This window comes from Cyprinus carpio, chromosome A5 (genome assembly GCF_018340385.1).
Source record: "Cyprinus carpio isolate SPL01 chromosome A5, ASM1834038v1, whole genome shotgun sequence".
Classification (NCBI taxonomy): domain Eukaryota; kingdom Metazoa; phylum Chordata; class Actinopteri; order Cypriniformes; family Cyprinidae; genus Cyprinus; species Cyprinus carpio.
The window spans coordinates 37,759,338-37,777,399 of NC_056576.1; the positions used below are offsets into that span (position 1 = coordinate 37,759,338).

The 18,062-nt window shown below is 38.3% G+C and overlaps 1 protein-coding gene and 1 pseudogene across 1 annotated transcript; one reads left to right on the forward strand and one right to left on the reverse strand.

The window, feature by feature from the left end:
• The window catches only part of LOC122145104, a 43,389-nt pseudogene extending 42,255 nt beyond the window's left edge, over window positions 1-1,134 (reverse strand).
• Window positions 1,135-1,396: 262 nt separating this feature from the next.
• LOC122145191 (dnaJ homolog subfamily C member 25-like) lies at window positions 1,397-13,132 on the forward strand. Its single transcript, XM_042757429.1, has 5 exons — window positions 1,397-1,851; window positions 7,397-7,549; window positions 10,458-10,928; window positions 11,025-11,050; window positions 12,108-13,132. The coding sequence occupies exons 1-5, from the start codon at window positions 1,564-1,566 to the stop codon at window positions 12,229-12,231; spliced, it is 1,062 nt and encodes a 353-aa protein (XP_042613363.1). The 5' UTR covers window positions 1,397-1,563; the 3' UTR covers window positions 12,232-13,132.
• Window positions 13,133-18,062: the final 4,930 nt, after the last annotated feature.

The window sequence follows — 18,062 nt, forward strand, 5'->3', positions numbered from 1 at the left end:
TTGAAACCGTTTGCTTCAAACTGATGGAAAGTGTATATCCAATTCAAATACACCAATGTTAAATTTAGGCCTAAAAGTGCTCACCATAGAAGATATAAAACAGTGCTTACTTGAGTAAAAAGACGTGCAACAACTAATTTATGTATTTATGTATACCAGATTTACATATATAAAAAAATGCATTCATGATCTACTGCATCTAATACAGAACAAGGCCTTTTTCATTGCAATGAATTGTAAATGTACTTACCCATCACTTGCGTATAAAAGTGATCCCACTTTGATTTAGCCACTAGATAAAACAGGACGTCCTGTGTGCCATAAAAGAGAATGTTTTTCAGTCTCTGCAAGAAATTCATTTCATCTGTATTCTCAGAGACGACTGCAGGGACGTAGGATGGCGGTGCCGGCAGCTGGCCGCAGAGCCTCTCAACAGTGTTACCAAAGGAAAACCTGAGACTGAAGATCAACGGTAGGTTCAACTTCTGTGCCAGCAGCTCCCCGCACATGAAAAGGGGGTCTGCAAGTAAGACGTCAAACTTCTCTTTTCTCCACTTCTCCAGCAGGTCTTTTCTGGCAAAGAGTTCATTGCACACGGCCTGATTCTGTTCTGTGCCTATGTCAATCATCTCCTTGATCTTCATTGAAGCCTTGATGAAGTTGTCATTGGGTAGATCGTGAGTCCAGTATTTCAGCATCCTCTCCATATTCTCCAGGATGTCCTGCTTTGTGTGAGGCACCTGTAGAATCTCCACATTGTAGCCCACGGATGGGGTGGTGTTGACAGACGGTGTAGCTGTGTGGGTCACCACTGTGATATTGTGTCCTCTTGCGATCAGTTCATTCAGGATGACTTTTACATTGAGCCAGTGGCTGAATTCAGAAGGCCAGACGATGACCTTACCTCCCGACACACACTGTGGGTTCAGGGTCAGGTTCAACAGAACTAACAGGAAAAAACCAGCGCTTCCTCTGGGACTCATGACTGCAGTGAGCAACACTCTGAACAAGCATGTGGAGGAGGAGCTACTGCTGCCTGGACAAGCACAAGTTATGCAATCAAATAAGGGGGGAAGGTCTTAATCAGTCTGGGTGTTCTTTTAGCCTGACTTCGTCATACTCATATTCTAGGCCGTCCAAAAAATGTTGTGGGCGGGGTTTGGGCTGGCACCCAGGCTAGCGTTCTTTAGTTTCAATGGAATAGAAAGTATAGTCTGACAGACTGATGAGTTACTGACTGATTATTTGTAAGGGATAATGTATAATGTTGTAATTCAACAATAATTCAACATAAACATCTTTGCTTATAAAATTTAGCCAGCAATGTAAATAAATTAACAATGTATTCAAGCCCTCTTTTTAATTTTTGTAATACTCAACAGTATCCTTAAATGTAAAAACGTAGTTAACCTTTCACTAAATTAAAAATAATTATTTTTTTGCCAATTCCATCCATCCAAAAGTTTCGTACAATTTCAAACTCACGTGATTTTGAAGCTTGTTCAACACGTGTACGTCCCACGTTGCGTCATCAGAGCGCGACCGCAGCACCAGAATGCTGACATGGCCGCGTCCATCGAGCTGAGACTCACTTTAAGCGTCTGTCTTGTCTTTATTTCGGGATTTTCTTCGGTCTCCGCGCTCATTGAGGGACTGTATTGCGGGACTCAAAGTTGTTATGACGTGCTGGGGGTTTCGCGGGACGCCGGTAAAGCGGAGATTGGCCGCGCGTACCGCCAGCTGGCCCGGAGATATCACCCGGACAGATACCAGCCCGGAGAGAGCGACGACTCCCGCGAAACCGCGCAGCAAAAGTTTCTGCTCGTCGCGACCGCTTACGAGACACTCAAGGTAACCCTGAAAACAAGCGCCCGTTTCCACGCCGCCCTTGTTAGGAGATCCTTGAATGTGCGCTATGAAGGAAAACGGTTTCAAACTTAAACTGCACGTAAAAGCTTGGGAGAGGTGGATTATCTATAGTTTCAGTTTAGTCGGAATGCATTAATGGTATGCTGATGTTATTATTGCAACCTATTGAATGTTATTGCACCTACCTACTTTATTAATATTCTAATGAGTGGTGCTCAGAAATATAATAATCTGTTACTATAACAAACTTCAGCTCTCTAGTCAAGAGTGGCACTGCTCGTGTCCATTATAACTAGGGGTGTCACGATTTCGATTTTAAATCGAAATCGATCGAAATTAAGTCACAGTCTCAAACTTCGAATTAAAAAATGGAATCGTCGATGCTGCCACGCCCCCATGTTGCGTCTGGTTACTTGCCAAGCGGAAAAAAACACGTGTTGAAGACAAGTGCTGCGAGTCAACCTCCTCTAACAGCCACTCAAAAGATAGCATGGCAACTGCAGATGCAGGAGACCCATCGACAGAACTCGAATCCCCTCCTCTTTCACTGAAGTCGCTGGTGTGGAAGTATTTTGGATTTCCAGTGAGTTATGTTGACAACGTTCGCGTTGTCGACAAAAAAACAACAGTTTGCAAGCTGTGCTATGTGCGTGTACCATATTCTCTCACTGGCAGCACGACTAACATGGCAGGGCATCTCCGCGGGCACCACAAAAACATAGATTTATCTGTTAAACCAACAACTACACAAACTACTCTTCCGTCTTCATTTGGAATTAAACTTCCAAGCAACTCAACTCGTGCAAATGCAATTACGCGTGCGGTAGGAGTATTCATAGTCGCGGACATGCGACCTTATTCGGTGGTGGAAAACTCCGGTTTTAGGCATTTAATTAGCGTGCTAGAGCCACGCTACGAAATCCCAAGTAGAGCGCATCTCACAGCTACGGTGATTCCATCCATGTACAATAATGTAAAAGAGAAAGTTATTGAAGGTCTGAGCAGCGCACATTTAGTTGCCTTGACTACAGATTGCTGGACATCCAGAGCAACACAGAGCTTCATGACTGTCACAGCACATTACATTAATGATGACTGGGAAATTCAAAATCCAGTCCTTCAAACTCGCCCCATATATGAAGCACACACAAGTGAACATTTAGCAGAAGTGCTGAGGGAAGTGGTAGTGGAATGGAAGTTGGACAGACAAAATTCAACCATCCCTGTGACAACTGATAATGCTAAGAACATTGTCAATGCCTCAAATGCAGCAGGATTGTCACCACACATTGGATGTTTAGCCCACACTGTGAATCTGGCCTCCCAGAAGGGGTTGGGAGTTAACCAGATTTCCCGTCTTTTGGGCAGAGTCAGGAGGGTGGTCACTTTTTTCCACAGAAGTACCACTGCAGCAGCCATCTTAAAGTCAAAACAAGACATGCTTCAGCTTCCTCCTCACAAGCTGGTTCAAGATGTCATTACAAGGTGGAACTCCAGCTATGACATGATCACACGCTATTTAGAGCAACAAGCTGCTGTCTATTCTGCACTTGCAGAAAAAGACATAAAAAAAATGCCAAAGACCTTATCACCCTCTCTGAAAATATTAAAAAAATCACAGTTCTCGTCTGCCCATAGAAATGTAAATAGTTAATATTTAAGCAATATTTTAGTAATATTTTAGCAGTTCTCTTTCCATATTCCTCTTTAAGAAGAACTTAAAACTGCAAAATTGTTACAGTTGTCTTGTGTTGTTCTATTATAAAAAATGTTAATGTTTTTGAAAACTCAAAGAGCAGCTCTAAACAACATATCCATCTTTAGGAAGAACATGGAAGAATGAAAAAATACAGTCATCATTCTCAGGGGATAAAAAGTAGTTATCAGTGTGGTATATGTTCATCTGTTCGGAAATAGTTTAAGACACTTAATTGTTCAGAGACTATGGACATGTCTGTTTTATTGTTTTTGTTTTTGTTGTGAACTTGAATGTCATCTTTTGTGAAGAAGACTGCACTTACAAAAGAGAAACTGGATGGCAGTTTATTTTAAGTTTTCAGTTGACTAAAGATATAAGTTTATTGTTACATTATGTTGTTAATAAAAGTTTTAAATTTGACAATGTAGTGTGGTACATTGCAAACAAAGGTCAGATATTATATTGCATAAAAGTCTAGTTTGAAAAATGACAATCTGTGCTTTAAAAAGAATAAATGTAAAAATATCGAGAATCGAATCGAACCGTGATCTTAGAATCGAAAATGCAATCGAATCGAGGATTTGGAGAATCGTGACACCCCGATATTGTAACTGTAATGTTATATTTGTATTGAGTTTTCAATTTAATTGTTGATTTGGTTTATTTTAATATTAAAACATAGCAAAAAAGATGCTTTGAAATCTTTTAATTTATGTCAACTAGTATGCGATGTTGTGGTTGTTTCAGCAAACTTTGTACATTCAGTTTAACAGCATTAGGTTAAAGAGGCTAACCTCTATCATTCAACTGTACCATGTGCATGCATTTTAGACACTTACATTATATTATTGCTCTGTTTATGCATTAAATGCACATACTGAATGTGGTTTTCTATTGTATTTACTTAAGCTGCTTAGGTGTCAATGGTATGACCCATTTAGGATCGGCCAAAATTACAATTTTTAATCATAATATGAGCACAGCTCTCTTACATTTACTGAAAATATAGAAAGGTTAGCATTTCTGATGAATAAACACTATCATTAAGCACTGAAGTGTGGTTAAACCCTTTTTCACTGGACACTGTCCCAGTAGTTTGAAAAGTAAAAGGTCAAAAGTCAGCTCGAACCCATTTCTCTGTTAAAGTTAAACTTATTGTTCTCATTCTTGTAAGGTTCTACATGTCTGTACATAACTCTTCCTAGAGCTTGCTGGATAAATACATGATGCTGTACAAACCCTGGTGCTGTTTTGCTATGACTTTTATCTTTATCTGAGGCCCTGTTTACACCTGGTATTAAGATACATTTTCGTTGATCAGATCATAAGTGGACAGCACTGAATACAGGTGTGAACGGAGTCTAAAAACTTTTTGAGCTTGTCCACATTAGACCACTTCCAGAGGTAGTCGAGAACTCATTCACTAAAGACCACCTACTCTCCGCTGACTGTGCTAATTCTTTAACATTTCCATTTCATTTCCATTACCATTTTTAATTTAAATGACAATGGGTTATTGTAAGTATAAAAAAAAAAAAAAAAAAAAAAAATCATCAACGAGGTTTTTTCCCCTGACGAAAGCGAGACCATTATATTATAATATTTGAGTGTAGGTTTTTGTTTACACTAGTTTTCATAACGTAGACAGGGCTGTATATCTGAAGTCTTTTGGTGTTTATTAGTCTCTGTATTGATATCCTGTTATAAATCTGTACACTAACATTAGATGAGGTAAAATAAAACATTTATACCAGTCGATATTGATTTGTGCTTATGCTTATGTGAAAGAGCAACTTCTGAGGAAATGTAAAAATTAATTTCCCAAATAACATCAATCATTGCAATTAAAATTGAGCAAAATAATAATTTTTTTCATAATTTTAACCATTATACAGGAAGATCTATAAAATATGACGAAAATGTGTTTCCACGGACTAAAACGTGACTAAATCTAAAACAGGACAAGTTGACTAAATATGATGAAAACTAAAAGTTACATTTGACACAGGACTAAGACTAAATTAAAAATAGCTGACAAAATGAACACTAGTGAAAACCGAGAAAAACAGAATAAAATGACAGATGATAGGAATAAAATAAATAGGCCTACACAAAATATGTTTCAGTTAAATAATTAACAAATTAGCTAAAGAAAAAAAAACAAGTTTCATTTCATTTTTCTAGTTTAGAGGAATCAGAGATGGCTGAACACGCACCCTGTTTGATTTTCTTTATTTAACAAAGGCATAGTTTGGTTCATATTGTGAATATTTTAATTATTTTCTGCTGTGATAAGGACAATATCTGTGATCTTGCCGGAGCCTCTCGCCCATACACAACATATCATTTATAGGACTGCAGGATGTTTAATAGGACAGTGTTGTTTATAACGAATGCAATTACAATTTTTTTTACTTTATAATTGAATATTTTCTCATTTTTATCTTGTTCTGTTCTGAATACTGGTAAAATGTAAATTTGCACACAGTGTATATATAGTTTATATATAGTGAATAAGGTTTTTTTCCAAGAAATCACAGCAGCGTCTCTACTTCCTTCGCAAACTGAGGAGAGCCAGAGCCCCACCCCCCATCATGTACACCTTCTACAGAGGCACCATCGAGAGCATTCTGACTAGCTGCATCACTGTGTGGTATGGTGCCTGCAACGCGTCCTGCTGGAAGACCCTTCAACGCATAGTGAGAGCAGCTGAGAAGATCATTGGTGTCTCTCTCCCCTCCCTCCAGGACATTTATGGAACCCGTCTCACCTGTAAAGCCCTCTGCATCGCAGATGGAGACTGCAGAGTCTCCAGGCCAGAACCAGCAGACTGAAGGACAGCTTCATCCATCAGGCTGTCAGGAAGCTGAACTCGCTCCCGAACTTGCCCCCCCGTCCCTCTTCTGCCCCAGCCACCACTGAACTATGAACACCCCCCCCAGGTCCCACATCCCCAGGTCCTTCCACTAACATACGATGACATGCACCAGTCACTTTGTGCAGCATTGGTCTGCTCACTACCTCATTCACCATGGAGCTGATGTCATTCTACCACCTCATCAGTCAGTTTAAATAAAATAACTGCTCTTGAGCCCTTTTGTCACTTTAATCAGACTGAATAAGCTTTTCTTTATGCACTTAAAATCTTTTTATCTGCACTGTTTGTTCACTGGTTTGCACTCTTATCTGCCATGTGCCTTGCGCTGCTTTTATTTAACTTTATTTTTATTTTATTTTTTTTTATTATATGTCTTTTTTTTACATTCCCTTATTGTATAGTTATATCTTATATTTTATATTTGATCTAGATTTTTTAGGCTCTACTGTTAGTGTTATCTGTATGCACCGGGGGTCTGAGAGTAACGCAATTTCGATTCTCTGTATGTATGTACTGTACATGTGGAAGAATTGACAATAAAGCAGACTTGACTTGACTTGACTTCTTTTTTCGCAATTTTGATTGATATGTGTGGCAGATTTTTATCCATGCAGTAATTGTTTTAAAAATATACCTTCCCGTCGAAAAAAAAATCAGGACAGAAGTGGTCGAAAGTGGACAGAAGAGATGGATTAAAACACCAGGTGTGAACAGGAATGTGTCTCCCGCGTCTACTTGTGATCTAATCGACCAAAACGCATCGTAATACCAGGTGTAAACGGCCTGAAGGTCTTTCATAGTGTTTGTCTGACTGACTGAATGTAAAGTCTTAAAGCTTTTACAGTAAAAATAATTTCAAGGGTTTGTCAAACTAGCATCAAAGTTGAATTTTGCTTTCCATTGCAAATGAGTTATAACAGCTTAATAGACTCCCATGTTGCATCTTTCAGGATGAAGAATTACGTAAGGACTACGACTACATGCTGGAGCACCCAGAGAAATACTACAGCCACTACTACACCTACTACAGAAGAAGACTTGCTCCCAAAGTAGACGTTAGGATAGTGATTCTCGTAACTATTTGTGCAGTCTCACTGTTTCAGGTGAGTACACCCTCATCACAAAATGTTCTGGTCATTTACTGCCATCTGTTGCCAGTGGCTTGAAAAGGCTGACGTACTGATGATGTTGTTTTTCTTAACCATCATCTTCCTTATATTCATTTCTAAATCTATTTTGGCATCAGAGACTGTAAATCTCAGAGAACCCAGTTTGGTGTGTTTCATCTATGGACCCACGTGACAAAAAGCCAAAGAAACGTTGATTCATCAGATTGTTTTGTAGATATGAGCCAATAATATTGTCATCCATTTTGACAATTTGTATTACATACATTTTGAAGTACACCAAATTTAAAAACCGCCCATAGCAACAAATACTGCAACATTTCATTGTGAAGCCCAAACTGTAAAGCCTATAGACTTGAAACCAGGAATTTATTAAGTATTATTTCTCACTACTCAGATGCTAGACTCTCCCAGGACGGACGTTGGGGGCACTACAATAAAAGCAGATATGTTGTAGGCAATAACATCTGAACCATATGTCAGATACAAGACTGATATTATTGAATCCTTGGTTCAAGACAAAATTTATTATTTTTTTCAATAACAATTTTTTTTGTTTTAGTGTCTATTTTCAGAATAAAAGAATAATAAGCCATTTTAAGCCAGGCAAATAACACTGCATTATATGCAAAAATGTACTGTAAAAATATAAAGGTACATACAATATAATTACAGTGTTTTTAAATTATTGAACATGTCATAAGCTCTACTTAAGGACTGTGTGATTTTTCTCTTATTCATTAATTAAAAAAATTATAATCTAAACAATTATTACAAAATTCATTATCCCGTGGTAACTAGAGATTATGCCAGCCTCAGACTTCATCACCTCTGAGTAGATGAGACACTTACGTCTGTGAGGACTCCAGAGCATCTAATGATTATACAAAACGATCATGTTATCGTTGTTTTAAAGTAGACACTAATTTTACTTAAATGCGTATATATATTTGTGAATACTGTAATTTGTACTACCTTACAACTGTACTTTCTGATATCAGTTCAAACAAGACTACTTTAGGTTTGCAACATAGAAGCAGGCATTTTCTGTAAAGCTGCTTTCAAATGACATGGATTGTGAAAAGCGACATACAAATGGATGTGAATTACATTCAAGTGAATTGAAATAGTCATTGTATTGTTGATGACTAGCATTTTGAAGTTATGGACCCAATCTGACAATACAGTTAGAAGAGCCATCATATTGTTGGCCCATTTAGGGATGGTAAAAGTTTCACAGGTGCCATATACCCAGTGTGCTTGATTATCTTCATTCAGACATTGTTAGTGGCATTTTGAAGTTACTGACCCATGAATTTGATATTTGTGACAATACAGTTACAGGAGAAATAGCATTATTGGCCCAGTTTGAGGTGCTATATCTCAGGGGTCTTTATGGGTGCTTTAAAAGTTTCCCTGTTGCCTTATTTCCAGGGCACTTGACTGTCACCATGCAAAACTATAGACATTTTTACTGTAGCATTATGAAGTTATGGACCCATGAATTTTATATTTGTGACAATACACTTAGAGGCGAAATTGCATTGATTGTTGGCCTCTATCTCAGCTGACATTGAGAACTTCAAAATGCTTCAGTAAAAATGTCTATAATTTTGCATGGTGACAGTCAATTGTCTTGGGAATAAAGCACGATATCAGAAAGTACAAGGTAGGATAAATTGTAATATTTACAGATATCGTATATGCATTTAAGCAAAATTAGTGTCTACTTTAAAACAATGATAACATGATCGTCTGTATAATCAGATGCTCTGGAGTCCTCACAGAGGTCAGTGTCATCTACTCAAAGGTGATGAAGTCTTCATAAGAGGCTGGATCCAAGCTGATAGCTGGCATCTAGTTACCACCAGGATAATGAATTTCGTAATAACTGTTTGAATTATTATTTTTTTATTTATGTATATTATGTAAAATATATTTAGTCAATATTAAACAAGGATTAGATTGTGCTGTAAAGTGTAGAAACAATTGTCAGGCTGTTGGTGCCTCTGCAGGCATTTAATATTATACATAATATACATAAGTTATGATTGTATAGTTTTACATGATTACTTGGTTTTGATAGTTTATTTGAACCAATTAATATTGCCTTTTTTCTTTGTATTTATTTATAAGTATTTATATTTAGTAGCATATACTTGATAAAATCTTTGATATTGTCAACATGAGTGACACATACGTGTTCCTTAACACTAAAGTGAACTTAAAAACATACAATATGAATGAGATTATATTTCAGTTAGATTTTTGCTAAATAGAATTTGAAACGCTGCCGATCATTTTTGCTACACATTGTAGAGAATTTTTTTTATTTATTCCACGTTTTCATTTTGAAGGTAATGGTTAGATTATTGTGAATATTTTGAATGACAGGCTATACAGTCTGTTTTGCGCGAATTTACAAAAGGTGCCAATATTAGTAGAGGATGTGTTAAATCTTACAATGTTATTAGTTCGCAGTTTTGGAAGTAGCAAGACTAAAAATTATATGTTATGTATTATATAAGTCAATTAAGCCAACAACAATACATGGAAACATTTACAGATTATAGAAAATGACAGCAAAAAAAAAAAAAAAAAACTAACTATATGAAGAAAGACAACATATATTTCCTTTTAATGAAGGGTGTAACCCATTATTGTACCCAGTCTTTGAAATACTTGAGAACTGAAGCTCATCTACAGCTTGATCAGTGCACTTGTTTGGTGCTCAGGAGCTTCAACAAGAGCTTTGGTGTCCGTCATAGGCTGGTGTCAGTTGCAGCAAGCAATGTCTTTGTGTGGCATGTCCTTTTTTAGAATATGGCTCACAGAGTCAGAGCTATGTATTTAAGAAGAAACAGATGTTTTTATTTATTTGCAGTATTACAGCTGGTGGAGTAGCTACACAGAAGCCATCAACTACCTGATGACCGTTCCCAAATACCGCATCCAGGCTACTGAACTGGCCAAGCAGCAAGGTCTGCTGAATAAAACCAAAGAGAAGGGCAAGAACCGGCGCTCCAAAGAGGAGATCCGTGAGGAGGAGGAGCAGATTATCAGAGACATCATCAAGAACAAGATAGACATCAAAGGTGGCTATCAGAAGCCCAATATATCTGATATTCTGCTTTGTAAAATCATTCTGTTCCCGTACCATCTGTGCACCTATGTGGCGTGGAACTGCTCGTGGTTTTACCGTTTCACCATTCGCGGGGAGGAGTATGGGGATGAGGAGAAACTTTACATTATCCGCAGGTACATGAAGATGTCACAGGCTCAGTTTGATAGTCTGGACAACAGCCTGGTAGAGACTTTCCTGAAGCAGCAGCTCTGGATCAAAGAGAATTATGAGGTTTGAGAAGATTTCTTTCTTTTCTTTTCTTTTCTTTTTTTTTTTTTTTTTGCAAAGTTGATCAACATAAGGGAACGGTGATGATGTTTTTTGTAGGCCAAGCCGGAAGTTATCATCCCCCGGTTCCTTTGACAAAATCCCAATAGGGTTTTCCATTTCCTTTTGGATTACTGCTGAAAATAAGATCTGTGACCAACAAAGATTTTATGATTCCTACACATTTGGCTTATCATGATAAACTTCGCAAATAAAACAACTTTTATGAATGTTGAAGACTACGTACAATCTGCAGAAGTAAAAAACTTTTCAACATTTAAGCTTATAATCACAGTGAGATTGTGAACACGGACTCGTGAATAGATGAGTTTTTTTTTAATGTTTGGTTTGATGATGTTTAATGTCCCCCCACAACCTCTGTAGTTTTATTAGTGCAACTGCAAAATAGCAATCACAATTTTTATGTCATCGAATAAAACGAGAAAATCTCTTTGGCTTGTGTTAAACACAGAACTTAAGAAGGCACTTAACCACAACCTATTCAAAAAACCCTTTGACTTTAGGGCGATGGAACAGGAAGTGCTAAAATACAAACTTTTTTCTGGGTATGGCCTACAAAACTACATCACCCCTGCAGCAATCTATTAATTGCTCTACAGTTAAAAATATCAGTTTTAAGCTATTTTCTTGGGCTCTTAAAGCAGTCTAAAGTTCAAAAACCCTTTAAAAAACATTGCTGTTAATGCATATGTTTAGTTTTACATTGTAACATCTGTGTTGATTTCATGTCTGTTTTGCCCGTAACAGTGCAAATATATATGTGTATATGTGTGTGTGTGTATATATATATATATATATATATATATATATATATATATATATATATATATATATATATATATATATATATATATATATATATATATATATATATAATACACTATACACACACACACACACACAAAAATTCAACTTAAGATCATATAAATAATTTTATGATGGAGAATCAGATTCACCCCAGAACTTTTTCATATAAAGAAGAAACATTCCTTAAGTCACTCTGTGATTTACTTATTTTTATTACATTATTTTATATTTATTATATTTTTAATAAGCAGCTGGAGTGTGTGGTGTCAGTCTGTTTGTGTTTATGGGAGTGTTCATACTTCGTGTTTATGAAAGGCCTACAGAGGAGGAGCAGGAGGAGGAGATGAAGATGAAGATGGCCACAGACCCACGATGGAAACGCTACAGGCGCTGGATGAAGAGTGAGGGGCCTGGACGCATTACCTTTGCTGACGATTGACCTCACATGCACAGAGCGCTGTCCCAGATGGACGTCCAGCCTGAACAGCCTGAGCTCACGTGTGTGTAATTACACACAGCTCTGTGCGCCCTTGTTTACAAAAGACTGAAGATTCATACTTCATCAGTAATTTATAATATTGTTATGTGTGCATAACCAAAGGTGCGCATAAAAGGTCTATCCCCCAAAGACTTTTCATTAGATTCATTTAGATTGTTTTGTGTTTGACTATGTGCCTTCTATGAATGCTTGTAATTTCTTCATTTCAGTGGAATTTCAAAATCAGCTTTCCCTCGCCTGTAAGGATTCATTGCCTGAAGTCTGTCTTGAAGAGACAATGTTATTATAAGTATATTCTATCTAGAAAGTAGGAGATAATTTTTTTTTTTTAAAGTATGTATGTCCTGGTCATTCTTTTCCCATGCAATGATTTTATTCTGCAATCTGTAACAAAAACAAGGCTGAAGTGAGAACAGAGAGATCACAAATTTATTGTTTGCATAGCATCTAATTTTATCATCTCCAAATCAATAACTCGAGTCGTCTTGTTTATGTAACCATGGACCCCTGAGTAGTAAACAAAACGCTGCCTCAGTAGGTAACACTATCCATTTGATAAGCATGATGTCATGTGTCACCGTTTCCGGGTCCCAAAAGCACACAACAAATGGTGTTTATATATATATATAATATAAACAAACTGAGCTGTAATACATGATCCATACCTTTATCTCCATACCAAAATCTTAGTTGGCCAGGCAGTGCAAAAGTTTTTTTATAGTGGAAAAAGGTTCTTTAAATTTTTAAAATGTTCTTTCCACTGAGAAGTATTGGCTCTGTTAAGAACTGTTAAAAGGTTCTTTGAGGACCCCCCAAAAATGGTTCTTCTATGGCATCACTGCGAAAAACTGCCTTTTGGAGCCTTTATTTTTTAGAGTGCAGGTGCGTTCATTAAACTAGAAGCTTCACACTTCTGCTTTTAATTACTCCATTGGCCCCATTTCATTCTAGTTCAATGCCACAATTTTGCCTTAAGTTAAATTCAGTGTCATAATGTCATCTTTTTTTTTTTTTTTTTTGGGTTTAGCTGAACCTGGAATATTCCCATACGCCATTGCTAATGTACAGTTCACATTTTAAAAACCTGACATTGATCTGCTGCGTTAAGGGGATTTGTGAAAATGAAAATATATGAACAATTTGTATGTCACTGTGAGTGAAAACTGTATTCAGAATTAAATCTAGAAAACTCAAAGTCTGCTCAGTTTGCTGCGTTTGTGTTTTAGTGACAGTTATCTTCTTTGGTGACAGCAGGCTGCGGATGCTATTATTAGAACTTTTGAATCTAAAACATTTCCATTTTACTTCTAAATTTCTGTAATAGTTGTATCCAGAAAACAAGCAATTCTGAGGGGTGGGGGTGTTGGTTTTTGATTTGCTGTGCACCTGGATCACCGCTTGATGTCACGATTACAACTGAATGAAGAGTCAAAATCTCACTGGGCCACTAAACATATGAGCTGAACACATTTTGGATAATTCATAGAAAGATATTTAATAAATGATGCTAGTAAAACAGATTTAGGAATTTTCAGATCACATTAGCCTCAGCTTTGGACAGCATGGACAACCTACAGTCTGTTCACTGGCCATCTGATGCATGTTGCACTTAATTCTATGCATGTGTTTGTTAATCTATAAATCAGTTTCATGTGCCTCAGGATTTAAGAATCCAGAAGTTCATTTCTTAAAATTAATCAGCGGTTCCTGGTTTTCCCTATATGAGATCACATCATTGTGTTCAATGGATACAGAATATTAATTTTAAGGAGTGGATTTGAACTATACAAGTGCATTGAGAATTCCTAAAAATAATGTGCATGTGAATCTGATATAATCATAGAGCAGAAAAGTTTCAAGCATATTCTGTGCTGTATTTAGATTTATATTTGTTGTGCCAATGTTTCTTTCTTAAAATAATTGTACATTTATTTTTTTTAATTTTTTTTTTTTTTTTTTTTAATTGTTAAAGGCACGATATGTAAGTTTTCGCCTCTAGAGGGCGTGTATTCAAAAGAAACAAAGAAACAGAGGCGTAGTTTGATGATGCCATGACTGAGTGTGGAATCATGGGAGTTGTGGTCTTCATCCCCACAGCCGATGCAATCCGATGGGAAGCAGTGCTGTTTTATCATACTAGAAGCATTTAAAAGCTCTGTTATAATGCTACTCTGCGGTCGTCACCTGTCTGATAAAACGTATAACATATTAAAGCTTCTTTGGTGTTTCCATGTTTTCTACAAAACCAGAAATCGAGGGTGTATGTCCTCATTGGCAGGCGAAAAAATGGCACTATGATGTTGTTAAGTGATGACGTAAGAAGCGATGTTTCCGGGTCCAAGCCTCAACTCGCTTCACTGGAGAATACGACCTCAGCAGCTGTTTATGTGCACTGTTTATTCATATTAATAATTTAAGCTAAACGCTTTCAAACTTACGGTGTACACTACAGTCTCCGTGCTCACAGCGTCCCAAACACAAATAATTTTTATATTTATTTATTTATATTTATACTTTCATTGTCTGGCTATCTGGGACTTCGGTATGGAGTTAAAAGGTTAGGATTATAACTTTCTCGGTAGTATTATATCACATTGTGAGTTTATATTAGCACCTTTTGTTGTTTTCTCGTGGTATCTGATTTTTGGACACAGAAGCGGTGACACGTGACGTCAGACTTAACAGGCGAATAGACACAGTCCGTGTCACTAGGTTAAAATTGCCTATTTCTCTATATTTAAACATTCTTCTAAACATTTGGGATAATGTAAGTACACAAGTCAGCAAAATATATAACACTGTTCTAGTAGTTTTTGTATATTTTAATAAAAAAATCATACATATTGTGCCTTTAAGCTTAAGGAAAATTAAACTCACCCGTATGCTTTGTGTGTGCTGTTACTAAAGTATGTTTGTGTCTGTCAGATGTAAGCTGTGAGATTATGGTTGATGGTTCAGTGTTTTGCAGCTTGTTGGGACGATTGAATGATGGGGCATGTGTGTAATCAGGATTAAAGTCCCTCTCTCTTCTTCTGTAATTCTGGTCGCTGGCAGGTCAGTATACCAGCACAAACACATCAGTTTGCTGAAAACAACTCGCAAAATCTTTGAATGTTTGTTTTTTTTAAGTATGGAACCAGGTTAAACATGACAAATATATTTTAGCACTTAAAATAACAGGCAGGATATTGATATGTTACAACATACATTTAAAAATATGCCTATATTAAAATGAAACATGCAATAACATCAGGGGCGCAACCGCACATTTGCTGAAGGGTATTCACGATCAGTGTTAGCACCACCTGTATATTCTAGCCCCTAACACTAACCCTCAATGACCAAAAGTACAAAAACTAGCTTGTGCATGGAAGGATACAAACTCATCAGGAGTGAAAAAAGTGTGGATTCCTTGCCCCTCCCCCATTTTCAATATCAAAAAAGAAATAAGACAAAAAAAGTGAAAGTGCCATGACATACAGCCAAGTACGGTGACCCATACTCAGAATTGGTGCTCTGCATTGAACCCATCCAAAGTGCACACACACAGCAGTGAACACACACACACCCGGAGCAATGGGCAGCCATTTATGGGGCAAGTTCGGGGGTTCGGTGCCTTGCTCAAGGTCACCTCAGTCGTGGTATTGCCGGCCCGAGACTCGAACCCACAACTTTAGGATTAGGAGTCAAACTCTCTAACCACTAGGCCACGACTTCCCCATTAATAAAGTAGCAAGAGTTTTCGAAAAACTTCTCGGATCTATACAAATGGCCTACTTTGGATTAAAAATGGCAATTTTCGGCGAAAGCTGACTATGTCACAATATTTGTTTAACGAGGAATGAGGGAACACGGAATGCACAATAATCTTTTTTTAATTTCAATAATCCAAAGGGTACACGGGGTAGACAGGAGCACAGGACACACATACTGGTAGACGTATAATCTCCAACATAGCCCGAGGCAGAGATGGAGAGCCGAAGAGCCAGGGTGACGGGGAGGATCCAGAGGTCCTAGGCAGAGCCGATGGCGCCGGCGACCAATGCGGAGATGTGGATCCAGGAGGCCACGGTGGAGCCGGAGCGACAGAGGACTGAGGTGGAGCTGAGAGGATGAAGGAGCCTGACAGAGTCAGAGGGATGGAGGGATGAGGCAAAGCCAGAGAAGTGGAGTCCTGAGGCGCAGGATGGTCGATGCCAGACCAAGGCGGAGCCGGAGGGAAGAGGGAGCCAGGTGGAGCTTGTGGACTGCCGGGCCACGATGGAGAGGAGGGAGCTAGGAGCCATGTTGGAGCCGATGGATCAACGGACCGAGGTGGAGTCCAGGCCTTGGTGGCTGGAGGGGGAGGTGAGGGAGACTCTGACCATGGCGACGCTGGAGGATGGCAGTCTTGTGGGGCTAGCACTGCATAGATGGTGGGCTTAGGGTGAGCAGAGGGGCTGCCAGACAACAGCGGTGGAGGAGGCAGGAGTGGGTGGGAAGGCGCGCATTTTCGAGGAGTGGGCACTGGAGGGCACATTCTAGGAGCGGGCACTAGAGGACACTTTCTAGGAGTGGGCACTGGTGGATCGGAAGCCCCCTCAGGGTTCGATCTCCAGATCAGATTCCTAGTCAAGAAGATCCACCTCCTCATTTTGACCCTTTTGGCGTTCCATAGTCAGCTCACCCTTAGCCCCGGTGCAGGGGGCGAAGCTCCTCTCCACGCTCACACCGTTTGCGGCACTCTTCCTCGTCGCAGGCACTGTTGCCGGCTCACACACCTTGACTGATGTCACGGCCTCTGGCTCTGCGGCAATCCTCAGCTCTGTCGCTCCATGTGGCGATGGAATGACTAAATTAACAGGGACATGGAACACATGGGGAAGAAACTAGACACACCTAGAATCAAATTAAACCACGGGAGACAGAAACTGGGTCACAGGGGCAAAAACACACACAGACAAGTCCATAGTTCTGACAGACTAGTTTGCATCTTTTTTTTAAGCAATAGAGATACTCAGAACATTAAATGTTGAATTACTTCATGACTTAATAATAATAATAATAATAATAATAATAATAATAATAATAATTGGGTAAGCTTACCAGTCATTCAGACACGGCTGTCCTCATTTTAACTGTTTTTCTTTTCCCCTTCTGGTCTGCGCCCCAGAACACCCTCATGTATAAATTTTGATTATGTACTGTCTGTGACAGTAATATGTCAAAGGGTGAGATAATATGTACTCAGTTTATCATAATTTTCTTTAACTCATTAAAAAGCTAAACAAAAATTTATCTTTTTATTATTTATAACATTTTATTAAAGATGATTTTCACAGAATGATTTCGGCAAAAAGGCGCCCCCCTCCATGTGGCAGCCCTATGCACTGCATGTACTGCATACCCCCTTTTAGCCACTGAATATTATGTTAAGAATTCAAATATTTATTTTTACTACACTGATGGCAGTGCTGAGAGAACATGAGCTTGTACTGGAAGGTTATAGGGAGAAGTTCAGAGGCTTTAGTAAAACACCTAAACAAACTTTTCTCAAATTCGCACACAATAAAAGAGCAATGCTAGAAAAATGGTGTACTGCGTCAGAAGCCACAACGTTTGAGTCACTCCAAGAATTGAGCCTGGTCTCATGATGAAAACGTACCTGGGGGAACTTTTTTGCAAGACGTGAAATGTGTAGCGCCATGTACATTTCATGACATATTAAGTGTGAAATGACTACTTTTTGTCAAGGTTTAGATATTTTTAGTTAGATAAGTATCAGGTTTTAC

Coding starts and splice junctions, on each gene's coding strand:
- LOC122145191 (XM_042757429.1), top strand. CDS start 1,564: ATGGCCGCGTCCATCGAGCTGAGACTCACTTTAAGCGTCTGTCTTGTC. Junction 10,929..11,024: donor GGATCAAAGAGAATTATGAG/GTTTGAGAAGAT, acceptor TGTTTTTTGTAG/GCCAAGCCGGAAGTTATCAT. Junction 11,051..12,107: donor CCGGAAGTTATCATCCCCCG/GTTCCTTTGACA, acceptor TGTTTATGAAAG/GCCTACAGAGGAGGAGCAGG.